Source organism: Bombus vancouverensis, chromosome 10 (genome assembly GCF_051014615.1).
Source record: "Bombus vancouverensis nearcticus chromosome 10, iyBomVanc1_principal, whole genome shotgun sequence".
Taxonomy (NCBI): domain Eukaryota; kingdom Metazoa; phylum Arthropoda; class Insecta; order Hymenoptera; family Apidae; genus Bombus; species Bombus vancouverensis.
The window spans coordinates 14,021,832-14,047,040 of NC_134920.1; the positions used below are offsets into that span (position 1 = coordinate 14,021,832).

A 25,209-nucleotide genomic window follows, 5' to 3' on the forward strand; every position below is an offset into this window, starting at 1 on the left:
CTTTTTACACCGATACCCAGGATCACCGCACGACCAACGGTAAAACAACGATGATTTCTTCTTTGTACCACGACGGAACTGCTTTTATCCGCTCCTGATATACGTATGTTGAACGCGGGGGAGCGCGTGCGTGCGTTCGTGCGCGCGCGCGCTCGAAATCAAAACGACCGAACGCGGGCACGATTGAGCTTCGATCTTTCAAATTAATCGCGACCGACTTACGCTCGTGCGGTGATCGCGAATGAAACTAAAACTACGCAGGATCTCGAGGGAAATCGAGCGGAAATCTGTGTTACGTCGCTGAGCGAAACGTTCGCTGCGAGGTCAGCCGATACACTGCTCGACGGACAACCCAAAGAACGTTACTACTCTCTTACCGTTCCACTGGATCCTGAACGGCGAGCATGCGGTTCAGGTGAACGATTTATCATTGCCCCACTCCTTTTCCACTTCTCCGCTCTTCCTTCTTCGTTTCGTCTCCATTCATCCGCTCTTTCCTTCGTTTCTTCGTTCCGTTGTACTCTTCCTCGCGTCGCGCTGCCGCCATCACCTTTGCCTACCCGCCTCCCTCTCTCTCTCTCTCTCTCTCTGTCTCTCTCTCTCTCTCTCTGCCGCTGTTTCCACTTTTACATTATGCTTACATTCCCTCGCTCCTCCTACGTTTTCTTACCAGCTAGTACCTCTACTTCTCGTTCGTCGCTCTTCCTTCTCTTGTCTCGCCTCATCTCGTTTTCACGTTCTACACCGTGTCATCCATTTTCTCTCTCGTTTTGCCAGTTCACTTTTCGCCGCTGTTCCTCTACCCACCTATACCACTTACTTTTCCACCTCTATCTACTGGATCTACCTTGACGTACCGTCGTCACACCCCATCATACGCAATGCCGACCACTCGACCCTATCGGCCCTTTCCCTTCTCTACGATCTTCCTTGTTTTCCTTGTTAGATCACCTTGTTTCCTTGCAATTTGCATTCTCTACTTCGCTCTTCCCCGATTTTTTGTCCCCTACGTCTTTTACTTTTCCATCAAGTTGTCGTGTTTGCATCGACTCGCGCGTCAAAACATACGCGTCATTTAGCATAGTAGAATAATCGTGCAAACGGATGTAGTGGAAAGATCGCGGAAACGTTCATGAACGCATTAATCGCTTCTAATGCGAAAATGATACCGCTAAAAACGATAATTCGCGGAATTAATATACTTGATCGTACAATTCAATGGAAAAAACGTGTAAAATCTTGCTCTGTAATCTAAGCGATTACAAGCTGGCAATAGGGAGGAAGGATGAATAAGACGCGTGCAAGGGAACAGACGAAACGGAACGTTCATTGGTGCGAACTAGTACATAATTGCCATCGAATAATTGTGTAACGAACGTTCTGCCTCTGTCCGATACATGCCGGGATCACGGAGAACGAACACCTTGACCCTTGGGTTGGAAACTAATTCCTGTAATTTTGTGGAAATGGAAAGACATTTCCGGACGTATCGGACAACCCGGAAACGATCGTGATAATGTTAAATTATTCGTAGAATCATGTTTGTTCAAATATATTACGTAAATGGCGAATGACATTGTTCGCGCTACAAGTAACGCGGCATTATTACTTTATCCATGTGCGCATACCACGAATAGATTTTCCTCCTTCCCGCTTTTTCGAACCAACCAACCCATCTCCCCCTCTCCTCCCGTCTTTCGTCCTTTCCGTTCTTACTCTTTGATTCTTTTCGGCTACAATCAAACATCTGCAACATGAGTTATATTATAGGTAAGGATAAGGGGACAACATATCGTCGGACATCTCGACCTAAACGGTAACGAATACATTATATTTCTCTTATTTTTCTCTCATCCATGTAAATACGTTTATTTTCTACGGCGTACACAGACGAGAGTGAATAATAACGTAATGGTACCTACGAAATTTTCTACGTACGAGATACATTTGACGAAGAAACAAGACGAACGGTTTATCTATCGATTTCACCGAATACTACATCCAAGGTACCGATAATTGCCACAATATCGGCGAGGAAGCATCCAGGACCCATGTGACGCAGAGCTGCCAAATGGGCAAACCCCGGTGCTTTGATTTTGCATCTGTAAGGTTTGCTACTACCATCGCTGACAAGGTAAACGCCAAATTCTCCCTTTGGCGCTTCGATCGCGGTATACGTAGCTCCAGGAGGCACTTGGAATCCTTGAGTGAACAACTTGAAATGATGTATCAACGCTTCCATGCTAGTTTTCATTTCTTCCCTTCTAGGAGGTACGATCTTTGCATCGTCGACTTTCACTTCACCTTCCGGCATTTGATTCAAGCACTGATAAATGATTCGCAATGATTGACGCATCTCCTCCATACGGCACAGATATCTAAAAAACGTCGGAAAGGTTCGATTAACGATTTATCGCGAGATACGATAAGTGATCTTTATCTTTTTTCCATTTTCATCTTTTTATTACCGATCGAGACAATCTCCGTTTACACCGATTGGAACGTCAAATTCGACTAAATCGTACGCATCGTATGGTGCTTTTTTCCTTATATCCCACTTTATTCCGGAACCCCTTAGCATCACACCGCTGAAGCCCCAATCCAACGCCTGCTGCATCGTTACCGTTCCAATGTCCTTTGTACGTCCGACCCATATTCTATTTTCCGACAACATATCCTCCACTTCGTCTAATCGTTCTGTGAACTTCGTGGACCATTCGTATATGTCATCCATTAAACCCAACGGTATATCCAAAGCAACACCACCAGGACGAATGTAAGCCGCGTGCATACGAGCGCCACTCACGCGTTCGTAAAATTCCATCAGTTTTTCTCGTTCTTCGAACAGCCAGAAAAACGGTGTCATAGCTCCTATATCAAGAGCGTGTGTTCCAATATTCATAATATGGTTCAGGATTCTTGTGATCTCTGCGAACAGAGCTAAAACACACAAACGACTTTAACCAAACCAACTTTTATTTACCTCTCTATATGACTCTTTCTCTCTCCTTCTCTCACCCCTCGTCGATACTGTATTTCACAAATGTCAGACACTTACTTCTGATATATTTTGCTCGTAAGGGCACTTCGATATTCAATAATTTCTCGATAGCTATGGAGAAACACTGTTCGTTGCACATCATGGAAACATAGTCTAAACGATCGAAATAAGGCAAAGCTTGCATGTATGTTTTATATTCGATCAATTTCTCTGTACCCCGGTGTAAAAGACCTATATGAGGATCTGCACGTACTACATACTCAGCATCCAGCTCAAGGATTAACCGTAATACTCCGTGTGCTGCTGGATGCTGAGGACCAAAATTGATTACAATGTTTCGATAGTCCGTCGAGTGTACTGAGCTTTGCGGTATCTCATTCCAACGTAATCTTGAATCAGGCAATTTGCCTTCAGGTGCCAACACTCTGACATTTTCTTTTTTCATGATAGATTCGTAGTCCTCTGGACTAGGACTCCACTGATGCGCGCCTCGTCGTTGGCTGTAATATTTCCAATACTTGCTTTATAACTTTGCGTTGGAATACATAACTGTTACTTATAGGTTATAATATTATTACATAACCAAACGTATAAACGACTTTGGTAAAAGTTGGAAGCTATTTATGCTAAGCTTACCTTTCAATGCCAACCAACGCTTCCATCCTCTTGGCAAGAATATTTCCTTTCTCGTTCCATACTCCAGTCGATAACCTATTAAAGCGTAGAAAAGATCCAAACGCCTTGACAGCCATTGTCGCTTCAAATGGTATTGCTTTAGCGTATCGTTGAAACCATACACTTCTCTATTCCTTCTTCCTCCTCACCTTCCCTCTTACGTTTTCCTTTACATATAATATTATTCTTCCTATTAATATAATTACCTATTGTTAGCCACCACCTCCCTGTCAGCATCCTCTATAGAGTTTTCATTTGGTATCGCTTTAAATCGACTTGACTCGAGGCAACCCTATTCTCGATCGGCTGCAAATCGATAATCGGCAATATCTCGATTCGATAAAATCATGTCATCGTACGACAGCGTGAATACCGCTATTGCCGCAGCACATCTTATCCCAATTTCTTCGTTTAACTTGTACCTACCTGTTTATGTATATGTACATAAATGCATCGTCCGCACTCCTGTTTGTACGACGATGATATTTGTAACAATGTATTGAACGATCTGTGTATTTTTATATTATGTAACTAAATGTGTTTGTTCGGTATATTACATAGATTGCTAGAAATATCGTCTATCGTCGTAATATTCGTACGAAAGAGCTTAGTCACCGTATTCCTAAGAATTCAGAATACACGTAGGAAAAAAGAGAAAGAATTACGAATAAACATTTTTTCGTTTAGACAGCAATCATCTTTCATTTTATCTGAAAATATTGTACATATATTGTATGTACATACATATGTTCATATTTCTTAAATACTTAGTTGATCATATCGATATCGAATAAGCAGAAGCTGAAAACTATACAAAGTTGAGACAGAACATCTACCACTACAAGAATATGGAAATATTTTGCCGAGGAAACGTAATAAGGATATCAGGTACGAACAAACGTCGAGAAATCGCAGAATTAGAATTATGAGTTTGGATGCAAGAATCACGCGATTCGTCGAAACAGCGACATTCCTACGCCTTCTTTTCAATTTGATTCTGATCATCGATATGATTATTTGTTTAAACCGCGAACGAACTCGAATAACTCATTTGATCGATATGGAGGGAAATCAGCTGAACCCGTATGCACTTGTATGTATCATTTCATTCCGTTTATCTTTTCACGTCTTACGACATTTCCTAACCAATATATGCATTATGTACATACACATATTTATTTGTATATACGTATTATACATATCGTTTTTCTTTTTTATTCAAGATATTTAATGGGAGAAAAATTATTGCAATTGCAATCTCTCGATGAGCTGCGTTTAGAAAAGAAACGTGCATACGTACGTTGTAAGTACATGTATGCACGATAAGTACATACATCGGGAAAAGAAATAAATTTATCGTTGTGTTCGTTGTATGAGAAAAAGACTAAAGAAGAAAAATAGAATTATTATATATCTCGAGATTCGTATAAGCAATCAATTGCGCATGTTCGTACTCGCAATTTCCACGCTGATGCAACCGATTGCCAATGCTTTGACGCGGGTCACCGTATCGGGGTTGCTATTTAAAGGATGGAATAAGAAAGGGTAAGATGAGGTAGTTGAGAATGAATCGACGTCACACTATCACTGGCCAACATTCCACGCGTTGCATTTCGTGGGCAACCCAGCTACGTATATTTGTGCCTGTTGTACACGCGCACATTACACTTTTTCTACATCTATATATGTTTTTTTTTCAGATTTACACGTGATACCTTGTTTTCCTCTCTCCAACCATTTTTCGTCTGCCGTCCGTTCCCCATTCCATTCAATTTCTACCGTTTCGTTCCGTTCAGTTTTACATATTTTTCGAATTATTCGAAACACTTTGTACAAAGAATCACATATTCAGCGTTCGTGAAACGAGGCGGTTTCTTTAGTCATGATATATAATATAACATAGAGTTATCGTTTATTTTATTTCATCTCGTAAATCTTATGCAGCGCCACAAGTGTGCAAAACATGTATATACAATGACACATGTAAGTATATGTATCAGAACGGCTACGTATACGACAAACGTACACACACATCCGCGCTATTCAGACCCTTATCCTATTTACGCGGATATACAAATTTACAAATATTAGGACGCGTGCTAAATAAACATACAAAAGTTTAGTGGATAAGTCGCTGGTAGGAAAGTAATAGTGGAGCGTACGTAAAAATCACGAACAACGATTTTCGATCATGACGCAAATGAAACATCTATCTGAAATGAAAATATATACCTCGTAGGAATAGAATTCGACTCTGTATCTTATTTCATAATTGCGGTCAAATGGATGGTACATCGACGAACGTTCAGAATCATAATGAAAAGATGTACCAGTGGACATCGATCGCTATATTTGTCAAGCACGGTCGGAAATACGTTCGAACGAAATGCACATGTTCCTTAAACATGCTAGGTCAAACAACACCGAGACATGCGAACCGATAATTTCAAACGAATCGTATCAACGAATAGACAAGAATAGCGAGAACAACGCAGCGACGAAAGAGTCGACGAGAGAGGCAGCGATGGTGACCGAGCGCAACGAACAAGGAGGAGAAACAATAGCACGCTTGCGCCATGTGCGATACGATACGATCATGCTGCGAACAGAAAGCCGCAACGAGACGTCGATTGGATCCGACGACGGATCAGTGAAAATCGTAGAGAAGATAGCGATGCAACGACTGAGGTAATTGTAGAGTACGAACAATTTTGGGCAATTTAGTGCCGCAAAGTTTGCGAACTATTAGCCTGGCTTGATGAGTCAAGGGCAATGGAGTCCGTGCTGCTTTCATCACAAGTGCTTTTTGTGCATCTGTCAAACTACTCGATCTTCTTATCATGCAAGGATCGAAACTTTCTGCCGCTTCCAACAACGCCTTCAGCAATCGTGGCTTATCAGCCGTGTTCTGAAGAGAGTTCAATATGCCGTGAGGGTCGCGGAACTGCGTCTTGATGACAACCCTTGCCCCGTATTTGAGTAAAAGGGCTACCACCTCGACCGAAGGATTCTCGTTCGAAGCGACGTATTCTGCGAGAACCGGTCTCAACGCGGGACCTTCGTCGCTGCGTATCACCAAGTTCGGGTCCGCTCCTCGTTCCAGCAACATCGACAGGATTTCCAGTCTATTCGGAATGTTGTCCGCGCAGGCAACGTGAAGGGGCGATCCGATGATCGGCGAGGTAGCGTTCACATCAGCACCTAAGTTCGAAATCGTTTAGTCGCAACGTTATCCAGAGATCGTTTAAAACAACTTTAGATATATTCTACTTATGCCATAGGATGGAGTTATCGAGTGATTAAGCGAGGAATTCGAGGAATTTTGTATGGAAAGGCAGCGGATGCACGGTGATATCAGATGGTTAGTCGAGACAAGCACGAACGCGCGAACTTACCCGATTTCAGCAGCATTTGTACTATCGAGGGATCTCCTTTCAAAATGGCCAGGTCGAGAGCCGTGGGTTTCTGATATTCGGGTCCGAGATCGAGACGAGCGCCTTGCTTTAGCAGCAGATCGATCACCGTCGGATCGCCGCCGAGGATCGCGTAATGCAGAACAGTCCGGTAGTCGTGTCGCGAATCGGCCATCGAATTAACGTCAGCTCCATAGCTCAGCAGAAGCAGCACCGAAGCTATACCCTGACACGAACACCACGTTCTCATCCAATAAATATAGCTCTCGGTTTTCGCCATCTCGATCATTTACCTGTGGCAGTCTCGCCGCTTTCATCAACGGTGTGAGTCCAGCGCGATCCCGCGTATTCGGTTGAGCCCCGAACGCTAACAACAACTCCATGCATTGCAGATCCAACGGAGAGACCAGATTAATTTCCGATCCAAAGAAGTATCTTTTATTCGGATTCGCGCCAGCTTCCAGCAGAACTCTGGCCACCTCTACGTGCCGATTTCTCAATGCGAGCCGCAGCGGTTCGTCGCACAAAGTTGTCCTGCGCAGATCATCGTAGATCTTACCGTAATCTATTCTATTCTCTCTGTCCCCTAATTTTAATATTATCCAGTCCGTTTTCTTCCCTTTCTTTAGCTATGTTTCCCGTTTTCCCTCCCTCCCGTTCCACCTCCTCGTCTCCCTCTACCACCCATCGTTTCTTAACATCGACAAAAATAAATGACGACAATTTTATGAGCGTATAGAGAGAGAGAGAGAGAGAGAGAGATGCAATTAAATCTAGCGATAGGAATTCATAGTATGGAAAGCGGCTAATCTTTGGCTCTCGCTCCAAGGTCGTTGAGCCAATTAATTTCTCATCAAAAGATCACGCATCGACGTCAGCTATACTATCCGTATAATCGCGGTTGGCGTTTGTCGATCGAGATCGACAAATGCATCGTGATTAACGCGTAGGGCGAATAAACATCGATAAACAGATCAGAGTAATTAGCAGAGAAAAGAGGAGGGTGGATAATAAGGAGATGGCAGAGAAACGAAGAAGACAGAAAGGGATCGTCGTACCTTGGAAAAAGTTCTCCAGTTTCCGGTCTATGATCGACTTTGGCACCATGCTCGAGCAATACTTTTACTAAATCCAAATAACCATGTTCAGCAGCAAGATGCAACGCCGAATAGCCACATTCGTCGGTCGCATCGATGTCCGCGCCACGTACCAGCAACAACTGTGCCGCTTCCGTGTACCTCTGCCACACGGCGTAATGCAACGGTCTCAATCCCTGCGTTACAGGCTCGTTCGCCTTTGCTCCGCAGGCCAGCAGGATTCGAATCTCGTCGAGCGATTGCAATCGAATTATAGCATCGGCTAGCTCTCGCTGCAATGGATTGGCGATGCATTCCGAAGGCATCTGTTGTGCATATTCGAATCGACAAAAAACAAGGATTAACCGTACAGTTGCAGATTCTCCTTATCGCTATAATTTTTCAGCTGGAAAAAAACGATTTTACGGTCACGTCACTTCCGTCTAGTACTTCTCCAGTTCCCGATTCTATGGTCGCCGTGTTTATTGCTCGTTCAACCTCGAATCGACGCGCAGTGTCGCTTGATTCTCGCGCGCATGAATCACCGAACCAACCGCAACAGATATGATTTGCTCTCCGACGGAACGATCGAGATCTCGACTGTTTCGAACGTCGCCGCGTCGAGACCGTGCCAAAGTGGTGATACAATTTTGGCGATGATATCGGAAGCGCGTCGATCGAGCCGATCGAGAAACGTCTCTTAGCCTATTTTTCTTCGGGAACCACTCTACTACCGTTTACTCTTCTTTCTTACACCATTTTGTCTCCTCGCACACGATCTTATACTTTGTCTCTCGAACGCGCATCTTCTTGCCGCTCGTTTATTCTTTTCTTTCACCTTGGCTCACACGCCTCGAAACGTACGTAGAATGGAATTGTCGGTTCGTCGATTTTTAGGCAAGATGGAATGCGATGGCCCGTGTTAAATGACACTACGCGAAGATGCGATGCAACGCAACTACTTGCGAGACACGGCGTGACACGATGATGCGACGCGACGCCACGCGACGATTCGAGGTGAAAGAGAAAAACGTTCGTGCGACAGTCTTTCCAAATTACGCGTGATCGGAGAAAATGTCGCGTTTGACGTTTCTTTCGCAAATCTCGTTCATGGTTATTTACTCACGGTGAATACTCTGCGATGCTCCAGCATGTAGAATCGATGTTGTAAACTGTCTTCTTTGTCGGAAAGTCGGTCCTATTTAAAGCTTCGAACGGTGATTCCGCCCGAAAATAACACAAAGGGAACGCGCGGGAGTGTGCGCACCAAATCATCTGTTCGCGACAACTACGCAATTTTCGTTTCGAAGAACTCGATTCGAAGTCGAGTACTCTTGTTCTTGCCTCTTTCTTCGATCCTCCATTTTACAATCCCATTTCTTTCGAATTTTCCCAATGTATCATCGACTTTTCTCTCTCTCTTCCTTCCTTCCTTCCTTCCTCTATTCTTTTTCTTCACAGCTTGCTTCGCATCCTCTCGATTTTTCGCCCATCGAAATCAAAATCGATGCACGCGTCTTTGGCGAATCGGCATTCGTGTCCGTACGTCGAGATAAACTGTCCAGTCATTATCGCTCTAGCTGTCTCGGTCCGTTCACTGAGCGTCTCTTCTCAACTGTGGCTCACACGCTAAATCGAATCGACAGCACACGAGTTCCGATCACGCGAGATTCATCAGCGTATTTGCGGGCCTCTCTCTCTCTCGTAGCAAAATCCCTCGGAATTCGGAAATATACGAAGAATCACGATATATCGATCCCTTTTACGTTTACACGATGCGTATAGAATTGTTCGTTTAGGCAGCCCGAAAAGGGAAAATTCGCGAAATACCGTGTTTCTAAGAAAAGACTACGGTTCGTGAAAAACAACCAAAGTACTTGAGCGTTTCGCATTTCCCTCGTCTGCCAAATACGCTCTAATTGTCGCAACTGAATGCAACGCAATATAACACTCCCATGGGATTTTCGGAAAGATCGATATTGATATTCCTCTACTAGCATAGGTATCAACTATCGGGTCTTAACGACGAAACAACGAGACTTGTCGTTAATATCGTCATACGTGGGATCGTGGCAACGAAAATAAGTGAAACAGAATTTGCGATTCAACGAAATAACTGAACGCAGTCTCATTTTTGGAAGTACTTTTATTAAGAAATACTTTGCACTTATTAAATGCCTTATATTCTTAATTCATTTTAATTATAATAATTATTGTTATAGCATTGTCCTATCTTTCTACTTAGAAGCATGCTTCGCTAACACACGTTACACGACCCTAAATTATAAGCAATTTTTTTTTTCCTTAACGTACAGCTTATGCGTAAATCAAACAACAATACTTTAATTTCACGAAGCCGACAAGTGCAGAGTTTTCAATGGAAATCTTCGCAACCTACGAAAAATTCTGTACAGAAGTGCCTATGTGTTGCGATTCGAGGAAACTTCAAATCCGTTATCGTTGCTGCGATTTTAGTGTTCTTATGGTGTAGAGCCGATTTATCGGAAGTTTCCTCTCTCGAAATCAGTTCGGTAATCGTGCGAACGATGCCGTTGCCCTTTTACCATCTCTCTGCCTATATCTCGTCATACACGCCATTCCATGCGTTTTCATATCCTTTAAGGGCCACGACAGAAATTTTAGAAACAAGGAAGAAAAAGAAATACAATTCGATACTTTCTCCTTCTCCCACACCCTCTATACTTCTCCTTTTACTTTTTTATTCTTCTTGGTAATCTTTTATATTTCAATTTTTCACGATAAGACTCGGAGCGACGAGTGCAACACACCTTCGCGAGAATGCGGTCCAACTTAATAGCGCAGGGCTTTGCGCGACATTTCCATATCATGTATCTATATTTGCCGCTAATCGCTAATTTATCCGTCTATTTGCGACGCGTACTCGCGTTCCAAACGCGCGTGCGTGCCTCCCGAATACACGTGTCACATCGGACGATCCCGTCTTTTTATCGGGAACAAATTATCGCCCGATCGCACTTCATTTCCTTCAGAACGATAAACGTTCCAAGACGGACCTCGCTCGATACGACGCGACGTTACGTTTAATACGTATACACGCTACACTTTCTTAACGGTTACACTAAATTTGTTATTCTTAAGGAACCTACGTTTAGAAAATTGGACTTTTTATAGGCTTGTGTTTTCTTCGAAAAATATCTATAGAACGTTCTTCACGATTGTAATTCGAGCAAGGAATCGATCGATCGGTCTGTTATACTTCGGGACGGGAAGATCGACCGACAGTTTTACCAAATGGACAAATCTTCTAATAAAGTACTCGTCGTTCAAGCGGAGTTCGGAAAGTGCAATTTTCCATTATCGCCACCTCTCCCTCTCTCTCTCTCTCTCTCTCTCTCTTTGTCTTCTCTTCTTTCTCAATCATTCTTTGTTTCACTCACGCAGTTTATTCTTTTCCTCGTATAATACCATATCTCGGAAAACATGTTTCTCACGGTAAAGGTTCAATACTTTAGCATTTTAATGGAAGATATAATACAAAATATATGTATATAAGTATATGTATTTATGTAAATATGGATCAAGCAAAATGTGATAAAAGAGAAGAAACAATGGGTGTGTAATAAGACCAATGCAAAGACCGATCGATCGCATTCTCCGCTATTCGCAGGTCATTGATCTCGGTAACTGTAAAATAAAATCTTAATATAGCAATCGATTGATTATCGTACGAAATATCATCGTAAATTCTATCTACAAATAATAATACCGCCATAAAAATGTATTCCGAAGCGATAACCTAATTAAATATAACGTAAACTGCCTCGAAATGGCTACGATCTACGTACTGCTAAGGAAATGACTATAATAATAATAAGAGTAGTAGTAGTAGTAGTAGTAGTAGTAGTAGTAGTAGTAGTAATAGTAGTAGTAGTAGTAGTAATAGTAATAGTAGTAATAATAATAATAATAATAATAATAATTAATAATAATAATTAATAATAATAATTAATAATAATCGTAATAGTAGTAATAATAATAATAGTCATCAAGTATCGTTCACGCTTCTTTGATTGTTGTTTAGTTACATAGTTTAAGGGCATTATAATACACGTGAGTATGACACGGCTTTCCACTAAAAATATTTGTTAGATACGCTGAGCATTACCGACTTAAGCACTGTACTAAATTTACGTAAAATGTATCGTTATTATTAGAAAACTAATTATTCTTCATTGGTTTGAAATACTGGTTTTTAATAGATCTGTATAAAACCTTTGTCAACTGGAACTCTTTGAACGATGATTCGCGCGATACGAAACCTCAAGCGACGGTACTATGTATCTTAATAAAAAACTACTCTCCGCTACTTATTCGTTATTCCAACATCCGATTTTAACCGTACAACACTCGCACATACGCTGTACCCTTTATCCCTTCCTTTGTTCTACTTCGTCAAAGATCTTGGATCGAATTGAATGTCAACGACTAAACAGTACGAAACGAAACATAAACCACTAGGCTTAAGAGAAGGAAACGAAACCGGATCCATTTTTAAAAAAGAAGAGCAGGAGAAAGGATAGACAAAAACATAAAAATTATAGAATGTCGCAAACGTTTCTCCCTCCTCTCTCTCTCTCTCTTTCTCTCTCTCTCTCTCTCTTTCTCTCTTCTTTCCTTTGTGCATTTCGAAAGATTCTATCCAGCTATAATACAAAATTAAAAAGGTTGAAAAAGAGTGAGGGTAAGGGAGGGAAAGATGGAAGGAGAGGAGCGAGAAAGAATTTCCCGCATATAACAGATTTTTCCAATTCGTTTCCAACTCGATTTTGCGCGAACGAGATTGAATATCAGGTCTTGCCATGTATCGCGAGTAACCAAATGTTCACAAAGTTTCCTAACCTAATTTTTAGTTGCTCTTTTTTACACGGTATTCCGTATATTGTCAAGTATAAATAAAGTCAGGATTTATCACGAGGCCAGAATAAAAGGCAGATACGTTCTGAATGATAGGAAATTGTATAGCGTTTTACTCTGAATACTTTTCTTATTATCCCCCTCTTTCTCTTTCTTTCTGTTTATCATCATCAGCAGCAGCATCATTGTCGCCATCATCAACATCATTATCGACATCATCGTCATCATGGTCGTCGTCGTCGTCGTTATCATCATAATCATCATCGTTATCATCATCATCATCATCATCATCATCATCATCATCATCATCATCACCACCATCATAATCAACATCAATTATTATCGTCAATACCATCATTACTGTTATCATTATCTTCTTCATCATTATCATTATCATCATCATCATCATCATCATCATCATCATCATCATCATCATCATCATCATCATCATCATCATCATCGTCATCGTCATCGTCATTATAGTTTCTTTTCTTTTCCTTCTTTTTTTCTTTTTTCTCATATCTGGCACTCTTCTATTTAGGCTGTTTCACATTTACGGTAATTTACTTTGCTGGATTATTGCATTGCATGGAAAAATATGGCTTTATCCGAATGCTATTTAACAAAGGCAATACACTGTACGATTATAGTCTGTGTGTGTGTTGTGTGTGTATGTTGCGTGCGCGCGTGTGCACATACGTGTATTCTACGTTAAGATATACGTGCACGCGCGCTGGTCGTGTATGCACAACTTCAAGTGTATGTAATCATTGTAATCTTTCGAAAAGGCAGATCCAGTATTCATAAAAGGATCGTACAATGTATACTCGATCACCTCTATGAAAACTGCTGGATTTTGACGACAGATTATAAATGTTATTTGTACACTAGCATGTAAAAAGCATTATGCTACGTATGTCATGATCGTTCATTTTCCGCTTCTTTTTTTTTCCTTTTTTTCTTTGACAAAGTTAAATTGTAGTGTCTTCTAACGCATACCGGTTCATCGAGCATTTGAATGTGTATAGCTATCGATTTATGTATACATGTTCATATGCTTCGTTTATAGATATATGTTCATGTATAGTTATCGATGCAACAACTTCTGTTCTCATAACTGTATATTTATAGGTGTATGTATATACGTGCTTGTGTGTACATGTATGTGTATATATATATGCATATATAAATATATAAACACACGCATATACAAAGGCAGAAAGAAGACACCTTCCACGCGTAAAGTGTCTACAAAAATATTTGTGTAGTAGACCCAGATTTGCGGTATAAGATTCGACGTGGTTGCGGATCAGCCACGTGTTACCAGTCTTGAACGTAGTGACTAATTCGTTCATGGACGATGCTAACGATCTTGTAACAACTACAATATATCGTACGTCTTTTTGAACCGCGAGCTTCGACCCCGTTGTTGCCGATTTAATTTCGCACTAAATAAAAGCAAGCAAGTAAACAACATTCACGAACGACTTGTTCATTTGTTCAATTTGTTGAACATTTTGTTCATTTCAATAGGGCCAAAATTCAATGTCTAGAATCTCGGATTAATTCCGGTTGTTGTTCGGATTCGAAAAAAGCAACTTAACTGAATACACATACATTTTATTCAAGTATATGTATAAATATATATATTATATATATTATAAATATATATCATATATATTATAATATATCATATAATATTATAATATAAATATATACTATAATATATTATATAATATATTATATAAATATATATATATATATATACATACACATATATATGTATATACATACATATCTATGTACGTATGTACACATGTACGTACGCACGCGCGCATACACTCAAACACAGGCGCAGACACAGACTTACACTAGGCAGACAGATAGAGACGGACAGACAGGCAGGCCGAACATGACGTGCGCGCACGCCTACGTATATACACACACATATACATATATATATGTATAAATAGGACGTAATAAAAAATAACCTATTCTACAGATACGTATTATCAAAAGATTTCGAGTGATCGTAAAAATATGATGTGACACGTTCAAACTTTTCCATGAACCGTATTTTGTAAATCTGTTGTAGCAATCTGTGTATAGGACTCAAAAAAATACCTCTTACGTTATCCATGTACGCAAGGTGTATGTGTCACTAAGTAGAAGAACGGAACACGGCCCAAAACTGAACCGTACGGATGGTCTTCGAACGCTGCATCGAGACGCGTTACTTCCTTTGATTACAGTATTACAATATAGTATGGAAAACCAGAAAAGAAGAAAACTAGTATTATTTACAATCAATATTGAATTATTTCCAACTGAATCGTATGAAATGAGTGAAAATTCAATCATTAAATGAACGAAATGCTCTTGCATAACTTTTAGATGATCTTTCTTCCCTTTTTTCCATCACTCTGTGGTCTTTTCATTTCGATGCTGCGTTCGAAAACTCGCATATGATGCGTATGTACACAGAACCGAGCTGTTCGAGACTAAAATCGTGTCTATTGTGTACGATACGTACACTTTGTTAATTATTTTCTATTAAATTACTATCTTCTGTAAATGCAATGAATGTGTATAGTATAACGAGTTTGGCGAAAACGCACTCGCATTGGACATACGTGATCACGTGAATCGTGAATGTATAAACGAGAAACGGATAACTCAGTGTGAGTCAATAAAGATGGGAAGAATGACAGTCTGGAACAGCTCCGACGTGGCAATAAAAAATTTGTTCGATTCAACTCAAGTCTAAAAACTGGCTACTTTTCGTACAGCACTACGGTAGGCTGGAGTTTAGGCTTTCTGGCAAACGATAGTTCATCATATGATATGGCGGGCTTGCAGGACTTCCCGGTTGACTATTCATACCAAGATTACTTGAACCACGACCGCGTTTTCGCCTTTGCAATATACCTTTTCTAACCATATAGAATCGAATCGTACTTATCGGAATTTTGTACTTTTCCGAAGCAACTTGAAATGTCATACCACGTGCTACCATATCCGAAGCTTGCTTCAATTCTTCTTCCGAACGTCTTTGTCGTCTCTGATAACCTGAAAATTACACAAAATACGATGAAGCGGAGAAACTATTTTATCCTGTTATCGCTTGATCCGATAAAACCTTAACTTTTTGATATAAATATAATGCCTAATGTACTCGATAATTATCGTTCAGTGTCCAGTGTTTATGTTCAATATCGAAATGTTACGAAAAGAAGAACATACGTTATTTTACACAAATTTTAATTGTGAAACAATAAAGTTCCTGCGCTGTTTTCTCAATTCCTTTTTTATTATTTGTTCATTTTCTTCTACTCTACTTTCGTTTCTTACCTTCGATCGCAGGAAACGGACTACTAGGATTACAATTACTGCTTGGTACCATACTAATAGAGTACGGTTTGACTTCATGCTGTTGGGTAAACTGTTCATCCGGCTCCATTTTAACCATTCCTGGTGTTTCAGTTAATGTCGCTTCACAAGCGCTAAGGGCTTTTTCCAAATGCTGTAACGCCTCGCTATGTTCCATATTCATAAAATTTGATGAATTCGGATTCTGCGGAACTGGTGTAGTACTGTGTGATGGAGCGCTTGCTGTACTAGTCGCAGCAATTGACGTAGTCTCTAAAAAGGTAGCACTCGAAGTTCCATCATCAGATGGAGTTTCTTCGCCTTTATAATCAGATCCATCCTGCTGTGCAGCCGTAGATGGTGCAACAGCGGCATTAGAGTCGCATTGTTGAGAACTACCTTCACTCGAAGAATTATCATTCCCTTGAGTGGATAAACCACGAACCTAATAATGATATTACCGCCATAAAGATTAATCGAATCAACATGTACTTGTTCCAAAACATTACTTACAAAGATAGATAGTAAATCGGTACTTGAACAGTATCGTTACCCACTTACCTGTAAAACTTCAGCAGCTTGCATTAATTTACCTAGCTGCTGTTGCTCCACATATACTTCACCACGATACATAAACTCCACTAAAGCTTGAAGTTCCCACATCCTCATATCTCTCAAAAATATAATAGGATGAGTGCATGGTATTTCTAATAGCAAACGTTCCAAATAATCACTACAAGCGGACAGTACCACTTTGTGACATTTTATAGAGCCTCCGTCGCAGGCTAAAGTGACATCGACAAATTGTTCAGAACTTAAAAGTTTTGGAAATGCACTGTGCATATTTGACTGATGAGAGTTCCATGAAACACAAAATTGTTGGCGGTCCCCACCGGGATAATTACCCGGGTTATGTAAATTGCTACCGCCTTCCATTATTCTGCAGCTTTACAGCAATTTTCCTGTCAATAACAGATTTCCTTTTATACATCACCTATTTTATACTTTAACAATTCAAAAAATATTTTTTATCAGAAAAATGCTTCAAACGATCCAACATTGAACAATACATAAAGCACAATTTCAATTGTTATGGAATGAATATCATGAATAATTCCTTAATTTCTGTATCGTTGTAAAATTTATGACATCACTTTATATATTATTCCAAATGCTTTCTATCTTGTCATAGATATTGCTCGTGTTGATATTATTATCAAATTTTCTCTTTCCCTGTATCTACTAAACGATGTTATCTTTTACCTTCATTTACGTAAAGGTATGTGATGTTAAGAATATTTGATGTATTTCGAAGAAACTCATCAATGCAAATTCATTGAACTTCAAACCTAACATAAATAGCAATAAATAAAAGCTATATACAAAGATTCGATAGGCAAATAGATTATCCAATTTCTTTTACTAGAGCATTGTAATTTGGTAAAGTGATTAAACAATAAATCTGACAATAGAGTCCATTCATAAAAATAAGAAATATATGCTTGCTAAATGTAGAATATGAAAAAACCAAATATAAACATAGGAGATAGACTTACTTAAGAAAATTTGTTTAATACAATGTACAATATGGCTGTATTACCAAAGAAACTTTAGTATCAGTTATACGCGTTCGACTACTGCCATAAGTAATTATATATAAATACATAATATACCATTGAAAAATATAAAAGATACAATTACGATCGGATATTCGAATTAGTAATTCTACCGTAGCTCAGTAGAATTAGAAACGAGGAGACCAACATCGAGAAACTTTTAAAGAAATTCCATGGCACTAGCCGAGAACGAATGTGCAACAAAACAAATCTGTCGTCGGAAGCACATAAACGAATTCCTCGGGAAAAATGTTTAAATACAAACTTTAGTTACGCGGCGTTTATCGTAATCACGTGCTCAAAGCACACTAGCCGACAGGTTAACCAAAAAATATTCAATGTACGCGATCAAGTATAAGATTTTTTTGTCAATAGAAAAATGGTGAAATCTTTGTGGGAGACGCTGTCGGCGTGAGTGCCATCACCCCCCAGGAACGCCTTGAACACAAGTTTCGTCTTTCTTTTTAATTTCCGATATCAAATCCTATCAACTTTCCGAATGTAGACAACGGAATGTAATATGAATTTTCCAATAAATGATTTCACTCACGAATTTCCAGCTCGATCGACTCCTTTCAGATTTTCGCGTCGCTTTCGGGAAGAATCCCTTAAGAAAACATTCATCCGCCGAGATTTGCACTAGCTAGGGGAGCTGGAACGAAAGGGTGGGGGTAGTAAGGCTGGGGGTAGCTTAGTGGAACACTAGCGCACCTCTTTCCTGTGAAAACTCTTACGAACGTTCAATTTCCTGAGCCTCACTCTAAAACTCTTCTATCTATATTTATGCATTATTTATCTACGTATGTATTTTTACTATACGTCGTGCAAATTTCTTGCTCTTTTAGTTCAATAATTTCACCGTTTTATACAATCTCTATTAGCAAATTAATATTTCAATCAAAATATTTCTATTCTACGCTTTTTATCATACTAATCTTCTATCATATTAACGGATCATTTCTCATTTTATATTAAATCTCATCTTCTATCGAACAACTACACTAACGACACGTACTTCATGTTTTTACCGGTTGAATAGTTTGAACATAATCGTTTCTTTGTTAACGCCTCTCCATTTTTCCTTAATGCGAAAATTTTTACGAATCTCGACAAATCTAATTATGTTGCATACTTGTTAATTAAAATAAGACGCTGTTTCTCCAAACTGAATTCTATATTCTATACACATTCGCGCCATTACATGAGAACGCTCCACAAATTTTAACGAAATTAGGTTATCAACATCTTCATCGATTCAAGCTTCCAACGTATAGCACCAAAATATTAAAACACTACTCAGACGACAATTGGTTAAAGCGATTATTTTTATATTAACAACTTTATGCCTCTATGTTTTTAAATTTTCTCTTTCTTCACTATATAATTTATAGATTCCTATATTATATAATTTTCACCTATATAACCGATTCAGACATATCTTCTATTAAAATTATCGATTGTGTCGCAACCAATGAGAATAAATTGCTGTATGGTTAATTTTATTCGTGAATTTAATTGGTTTAGAAAAATATTCCAAAGTAAAGTAATTATGTATCTCTTTTCCTTTTATTGACAAATAATTATTATTTGATGCGATTCTGAGTGTTAATATAACTAATTATGACGAGATGTAATTTCATGAAATATACATATATAAGAAATTGTTATTAAGCTCTAATACTTTGATTCATTGTATAATCTTAAATCTATGTATACCATGATTGAAAGATAACTGTCTTTTATTGTGCATGGTATTAGATAAACATTGATTTCATTGCATTTTATATCTGTCTGTCTATCTATCTATATATATTATATTTTACTACGGAAGAAGGAGGCGGAAGCGCGCGAAATATGTCTAAAATAGGTGGTTATGATACGCACGATGATGGTCCAGGTTTTGTCGGCATTAGATTTTGTCAAGAATGTAATAACATGTTATATCCAAAAGAAGATAAGGAGAATAAAGTACTAATGTACGCAGTAAGTATTTTATATATATATGTATATGTATATTTGACATGTACGTTGCTTTTTTAATCAATACATTGAAATCTGTTTAATTTAATCAATTTTTTTTTTTTAGTGCAGAAATTGTGATTTCAAACAACTTGCTGATAGCAATTGTATCTACGTAAATAAAATTATGCACGAAATAGAGTAAGTGGAAATAATAACTTGTATATTCATACATTCACAACAACATTTATGAAATTTTGACAAAAACTTGTATAAGAGTACTTTCCTTTTAAGCATATACTTAAGAGCTCTTAAAAAAGGATTTGTTTAATACATTTACTGCTATTCCATCTTACTGTAATTTTTATGATTTCAGCGAGTTGACACACATTGTTGCGGATGTCATATCAGACCCTACTTTACCAAGAACCGAAGAGCATCCGTGTCCAAAATGTAACCACAGAGAAGCAGTATTCTTTCAAGCACAAACAAGACGAGCAGAAGAAGAGATGAGATTATATTATGTGTGTACTAACCAACATTGTTCTCATAGGTGGACAGAATGAAGTTCTACAAATAGTTTGTACATATTGAAAATCTGTATTTTTATAATATACAATACATATTACATACAATAATATATAATAATACGTAATATATACAATATGTACTATGTAAAAAGGAAAAGAAATGTAATAAAATATATAAATGTTTTGTTTTCTTATTGATATACTTGATTGCAAAATGTGTGTGTGTGTGTGTGTGTGTGTGTGTGTGTGTGTGTGTGTGTGTATATATGATATTATATCAAATTCTAATAAATACATGTATTTAATATAACATTCTTTAATAATCTACAGTTATACTCATCAATATAATATTTATCATCTAATGCATAATAGATTGGTTAAAGCTGATAAATTGATGGATTTATATTTTTTTCTGAAGTTTCCAAGTACTTTCGCGCACGCGTGTGACAAAGTTATTTACGCCTTTAACCAATTTTGTCTAGTCTCAAAATTGTTTTCAATAAGAAAAACACGTTATCTGGAAATTCTCCTCGTTTCTGGAATTTGCATCTAGGAGGCCATTAGCAGTGATACAGATTGAAGTCTATAATGCTCTCTTGTCTTTATTTTATTAGAGAAACGTTTACGCGAGACTGATTTAATTGATTAATGGGTGCAGCGCAGACGACTAAAGTTACAGAAAAAATGGAGAAGTAAAATTGATCTTTTATAATGTCATATTTCTTTATGATTGATATCTGAAAGTAATTATAGGTTATCCGTTTTCGGATACTACATATTTCAGTTCTCAACATCCAAACAGTCGAGAAAAAACAGAAGAACAACCTCGCGTAAACAGCAACGCGAGGCCACTATCAATTGAAGGACCATCTAACATGAATAACACTGATCCGCAAGTATTTGAACCATTACCAAACCAACCTAGGCAACCAACAACTGTACAAGGATTGCTTAGATTTGCTGTAGAAGCAGGCAATTCTCAGAATAGAAACAGTAATATCCAATTACAACCTATGGATGAAGAAGTTGGTAACATAAATGTGTATTAACGTTATAGAATATCCATAGGAAATTGATTAAAATTGAACCGTATTTACAGAGGCGTGAATTTCTGAAACAAACACTCAGCTCGTTATCGTGTAATGTAACCGAAGAACTACAGAAAGCTATTAAATTGTTGTCAAATGTAGTTGACCTGCGGCCAGACAATGACACATCAGAACACGAATCTGCATTAGAAAGGATTGCAGATTTTGTAGATAATATAGATATTGCTAATGATTTTTATAAAATAGGAGGTTTTACAATATTTGGTCCATGTTTAAACTGTCCTCATAGCAGTATTAGATGGAGAGCAGCAGATATAATTGCAGAGCTAGCTCAAAATAATCCCTTTTGCCAAGAAAGATTTCTAGAAACTGGCCTATTTCCCACGTTATTGAATATGATAGATACAGATCCTGTAGAAACTGTTAAGATAAAAGCTCTGTATGCAATTTCCTGTAAGTAAAAGTAAAAGGCTTTTATTTAAATAGCAGCAGTTGCATTGATTTATGCTTTGTTAATTATTCATTACATCTATGTCATATTTACATTCATTTATAATTGACGATACAAATTAGTTATACGCTAAATATAGGCATTGTTCGAGGGCATCCAATATCCCTGACATACATGGACATAAACGACGGATATTCCGTCCTCTTGAGAGCTATGCAAAGTTCGATAAAGAAGTTGCAAATTAAATCTGCGTTTCTCTTATCGTCTCTTTGTAACAAGGAAAATGTAAATAATTTAAAATTAACCTTGGTAAATATGGGTTTGATCGAGCAAGCGATAGGTTTACTGGCCATCGGTGATCTGCTTCCAGAGATAAGGTAGTATACGATTTCCATCATTTTTTATACCACCGAAGCAAACTAAAACAATCCTTCGTGTTTCAGAGATCAATTGTTAAACATCCTCGATGGTTTGACCAACGATGATTTTCTGCCTGCTTTAAAAGAATGTCGGCGCCCGGAACTGTCCTTACAATCTACATTGGAGCAATACATAAGGGATTTGAAGCAAGAAGAAAATCCCGAGCAGATAGATGTATGTTATCGGGTGTTGAAGAAAGTTTTCTCTGATCAAGATACAAATCAAGAAAGATAATTATAGTTTATAATAATATCGGATTTCCTTTACACGAATTAAATTTGTATATCATAAAATATGATTAATAAATAAAACAAATGTATTTTTTTTCATTATATTCTATATATTTTGTTTTATCAATCGATCAATGAATCTGCGAATAACTGATCCTAGTTTTAGTAACAACTCGGAGATGGCGTCACACGTTTTGATTGTAGCAATAAGCGTACATTTGATCATGTTGGCACATGTTCCTATTACACGATTGTATCTTTTAGTCACGCATGTAACGATCCTACATAGATATGATTAATAATTGATAATACGATTTTATATAGTATAAGTTACGTTTTATGTTATACCCTTGTATGCAACAGTAATATTAACTGCAGAACTTCAGTTATAAATAAAATAATGGTAAGGTAAAATAAATATATTTAAGAAATACGTATCTCCGATTCCATTTAAAAAATCGCAGTCGTAAGTGCATTGCTTAGTTTACGAAAAGAAAAAGATCCTAGAAGGATAAAATTGGTCCCACTACTTAAACAGGAGCTACAATCTGGCTTATTGCATATTATATATAACATTGCTCTGTTTGTATATCTTTATTCACGTTTTCTAACTATAGTTAGTGGTAACATAAGTTTAAAAGTTGGAAACACGATGGGTTAGCTATAATTTATGAACTTGTCAAAGAAAAATAATTGTAACGATTTCCCTTTCACGTATAATATCATTTTGCACAAGAAACAATCACGATGCGCAGGTAAATTTGAGTAACCGAAGCTTACACATTTAATTGGTTGCTTAACGTGAAACACGCGAAACAAGAAAGTCATGGGGTTAACCAATTCGTTTTTGTTGGTTAGAAACGTTGCCTGTTTCCCAATTTTGCATTCTTTCAAATTTTGCAATATTTCTTTGTATCTTACCTGAACCATCTTTATGCGATATTTTCTCTTTACGATTATACGATTATTAAATTACGTCGAATTACGAAATTTCTAATTTTACGTCTAGTTTTACGCTACCATATTATGGAACGATAAATTTACAAATTATATTTCTTCTATGAGAATAAATATTATTTGATAATTGAAAATGATATTTCAATATTCAAGGTATCTATATTCTAGATATAGCGTAAAAGGATAGAAATATTTCATCTATAAATATTTTTGATTGGAATAGAAAGAAAATATCCTATATCAGTATGGTTATATAAAAACGATGGAAGTTTTAAGGATGTTGAGGAATTTGTTTTACAGTAAAAAATATTACCTACATACGCAAAGCGCGTTGTTCAAATCAATTGTTTTAGCCAACGACAGGTCATTTATTTTCGGAGAAACGTTTTCCAAATGACTGACATTGGTATTGTGAAAAAGTATCACGACGTGGATCTTCGATTTTTGCGCCAATATTGACATGTTTTCTAATTACACAACTCTGACGTATGTTCTTTTCAACTAAAATTCGTATATTTTTTCAGGTCGGACGTCTTCTGGCTGCAAATACATATAAAACCTTATGCTTGGAATAAAATTTAAATACTGTTCTATGAACGGTCAACATAACGGATACTGAAATGATCAAATATCTTACATTATAAACATTATTTCACTAAAATAATATTTTAAAATTCTCCTTTACATCTATGAGAATCTATGAAAATCTATGAAATATGCGAGAGAATACGTATATATTTTGCAAAAATTTAATAGGAATTCAAACGATTTAAACTGAGATTAAAGAGAGTTGAACAAAATAGCGCGGAAAATTGTATTCGTTTGATCATTAATTTTGCGTCATTAATTTTGAGCGTAGTTGTAGGATGTAGAATGCCTTGCACATTATTCGTTATGCGCGTATGTACTATTTTCTATTCGGTTGATAAACCAGGTCGGTTCAAATCCGGATATTATCAGAAGTATGAATTCACGATTAACTTATTATACGTAATTATCTGTTTGTATCTGACAGTGTACGTTTTAACGATCCGTAAAAAATAGTTAGAAACTATTAAAAATATAAACTAAAAATGCTTTATAATAATTTTGTGTTCATATATATATATATATATATATATATATATATATATATATATATAAGGATATACAAATTAGTTTGACTAGAATATAAGAGATATAAATCTTTCGTTATTAATAGTAAGAAAGTTAATCGAATTCTTTGTCGTACGAGATTATACGTATACTGTGAAAGATTGTTATAATAAGTTTAAAAATAAGGTTGTTGAAGATCGTTCTATGCAACAGAGCCAATTTCGCTGTAATTTTAATTATATCTAATTAGATGTTAATTACTTCAAATACATCGACAATTAAAATTACGATTAAGAATAAATGTAATTTATTATGCCCTACATAGCGTATAAAATACTCATTTTACTTCGATTAATTTAAAGCAAATTAGTTTGTGAATTCTCTCGTGTTATACAACCTCGTATCCGTTATCGCCAATTAATTATCGAATTGTGCCATTACACGCATCGTTGCGATGTGTTTATACGAAATA

The 25,209-nt window shown here is 37.5% G+C and overlaps 5 protein-coding genes across 8 annotated transcripts; 2 read left to right on the top strand and 3 right to left on the bottom strand.

The window, feature by feature from the left end:
• Positions 1–1,536: 1,536 nt before the first annotated feature.
• Positions 1,537–4,225, bottom strand: ND-49 (NADH dehydrogenase (ubiquinone) 49 kDa subunit). 2 transcript variants are annotated; one of them, XM_076622225.1, is made up of 5 exons: positions 3,638–4,026; positions 3,059–3,501; positions 2,469–2,940; positions 1,939–2,378; positions 1,537–1,747 (listed from the first exon to the last, which is right to left on the bottom strand). In XM_076622225.1, the coding sequence occupies exons 1-4, from the start codon at positions 3,751–3,753 to the stop codon at positions 1,973–1,975; spliced, it is 1,437 nt and encodes a 478-aa protein (XP_076478340.1). In that variant the 5' UTR covers positions 3,754–4,026; the 3' UTR covers positions 1,537–1,747; positions 1,939–1,972. The 2 variants fall into 2 exon arrangements, with proteins under 2 accessions (XP_076478340.1, XP_033202203.1); XM_033346312.2 differs by lacking the exon at positions 1,537–1,747 and adding an exon at positions 4,103–4,225 and having other exon boundaries at positions 1,811–2,378; positions 3,638–3,843.
• Positions 4,226–5,260: 1,035 nt separating this feature from the next.
• On the bottom strand, positions 5,261–10,143 carry LOC117163722 (ankyrin repeat and SOCS box protein 16). Of its 2 annotated transcripts, none has more exons than XM_033346316.2 (5): positions 9,292–10,143; positions 8,148–8,491; positions 7,383–7,623; positions 7,072–7,315; positions 5,261–6,877 (listed from the first exon to the last, which is right to left on the bottom strand). In XM_033346316.2, the coding sequence occupies exons 1-5, from the start codon at positions 9,316–9,318 to the stop codon at positions 6,324–6,326; spliced, it is 1,410 nt and encodes a 469-aa protein (XP_033202207.1). In that variant the 5' UTR covers positions 9,319–10,143; the 3' UTR covers positions 5,261–6,323. The 2 variants fall into 2 exon arrangements, with proteins under 2 accessions (XP_033202207.1, XP_033202208.1); XM_033346317.2 differs by having other exon boundaries at positions 8,148–8,571.
• A 3,502-nt stretch (positions 10,144–13,645) lies between these two features.
• On the bottom strand, positions 13,646–19,455 carry LOC117163724 (uncharacterized). Its single transcript, XM_033346320.2, has 4 exons — positions 18,597–19,455; positions 16,992–17,392; positions 16,413–16,875; positions 13,646–16,130 (listed from the first exon to the last, which is right to left on the bottom strand). The coding sequence occupies exons 2-4, from the start codon at positions 17,364–17,366 to the stop codon at positions 15,853–15,855; spliced, it is 1,116 nt and encodes a 371-aa protein (XP_033202211.1). The 5' UTR covers positions 17,367–17,392; positions 18,597–19,455; the 3' UTR covers positions 13,646–15,852.
• A 312-nt stretch (positions 19,456–19,767) lies between these two features.
• RpII15 (RNA polymerase II subunit RpII15) lies at positions 19,768–20,719 on the top strand. The gene is made up of 3 exons (XM_033346326.2): positions 19,768–20,029; positions 20,133–20,206; positions 20,382–20,719. Exons 1-3 carry the CDS (start codon positions 19,901–19,903, stop codon positions 20,569–20,571), a joined length of 393 nt encoding a protein of 130 aa, XP_033202217.1. The 5' UTR covers positions 19,768–19,900; the 3' UTR covers positions 20,572–20,719.
• A 208-nt stretch (positions 20,720–20,927) lies between these two features.
• LOC117163723 (hsp70-binding protein 1) lies at positions 20,928–22,784 on the top strand. Of its 2 annotated transcripts, none has more exons than XM_033346319.2 (5): positions 20,928–21,227; positions 21,289–21,560; positions 21,635–22,037; positions 22,175–22,412; positions 22,479–22,784. In XM_033346319.2, the coding sequence occupies exons 2-5, from the start codon at positions 21,411–21,413 to the stop codon at positions 22,687–22,689; spliced, it is 1,002 nt and encodes a 333-aa protein (XP_033202210.1). In that variant the 5' UTR covers positions 20,928–21,227; positions 21,289–21,410; the 3' UTR covers positions 22,690–22,784. The 2 variants fall into 2 exon arrangements, with proteins under 2 accessions (XP_033202210.1, XP_033202209.1); XM_033346318.2 differs by having other exon boundaries at positions 20,929–21,227; positions 21,320–21,560.
• The last annotated feature ends 2,425 nt before the right edge of the window (positions 22,785–25,209 follow it).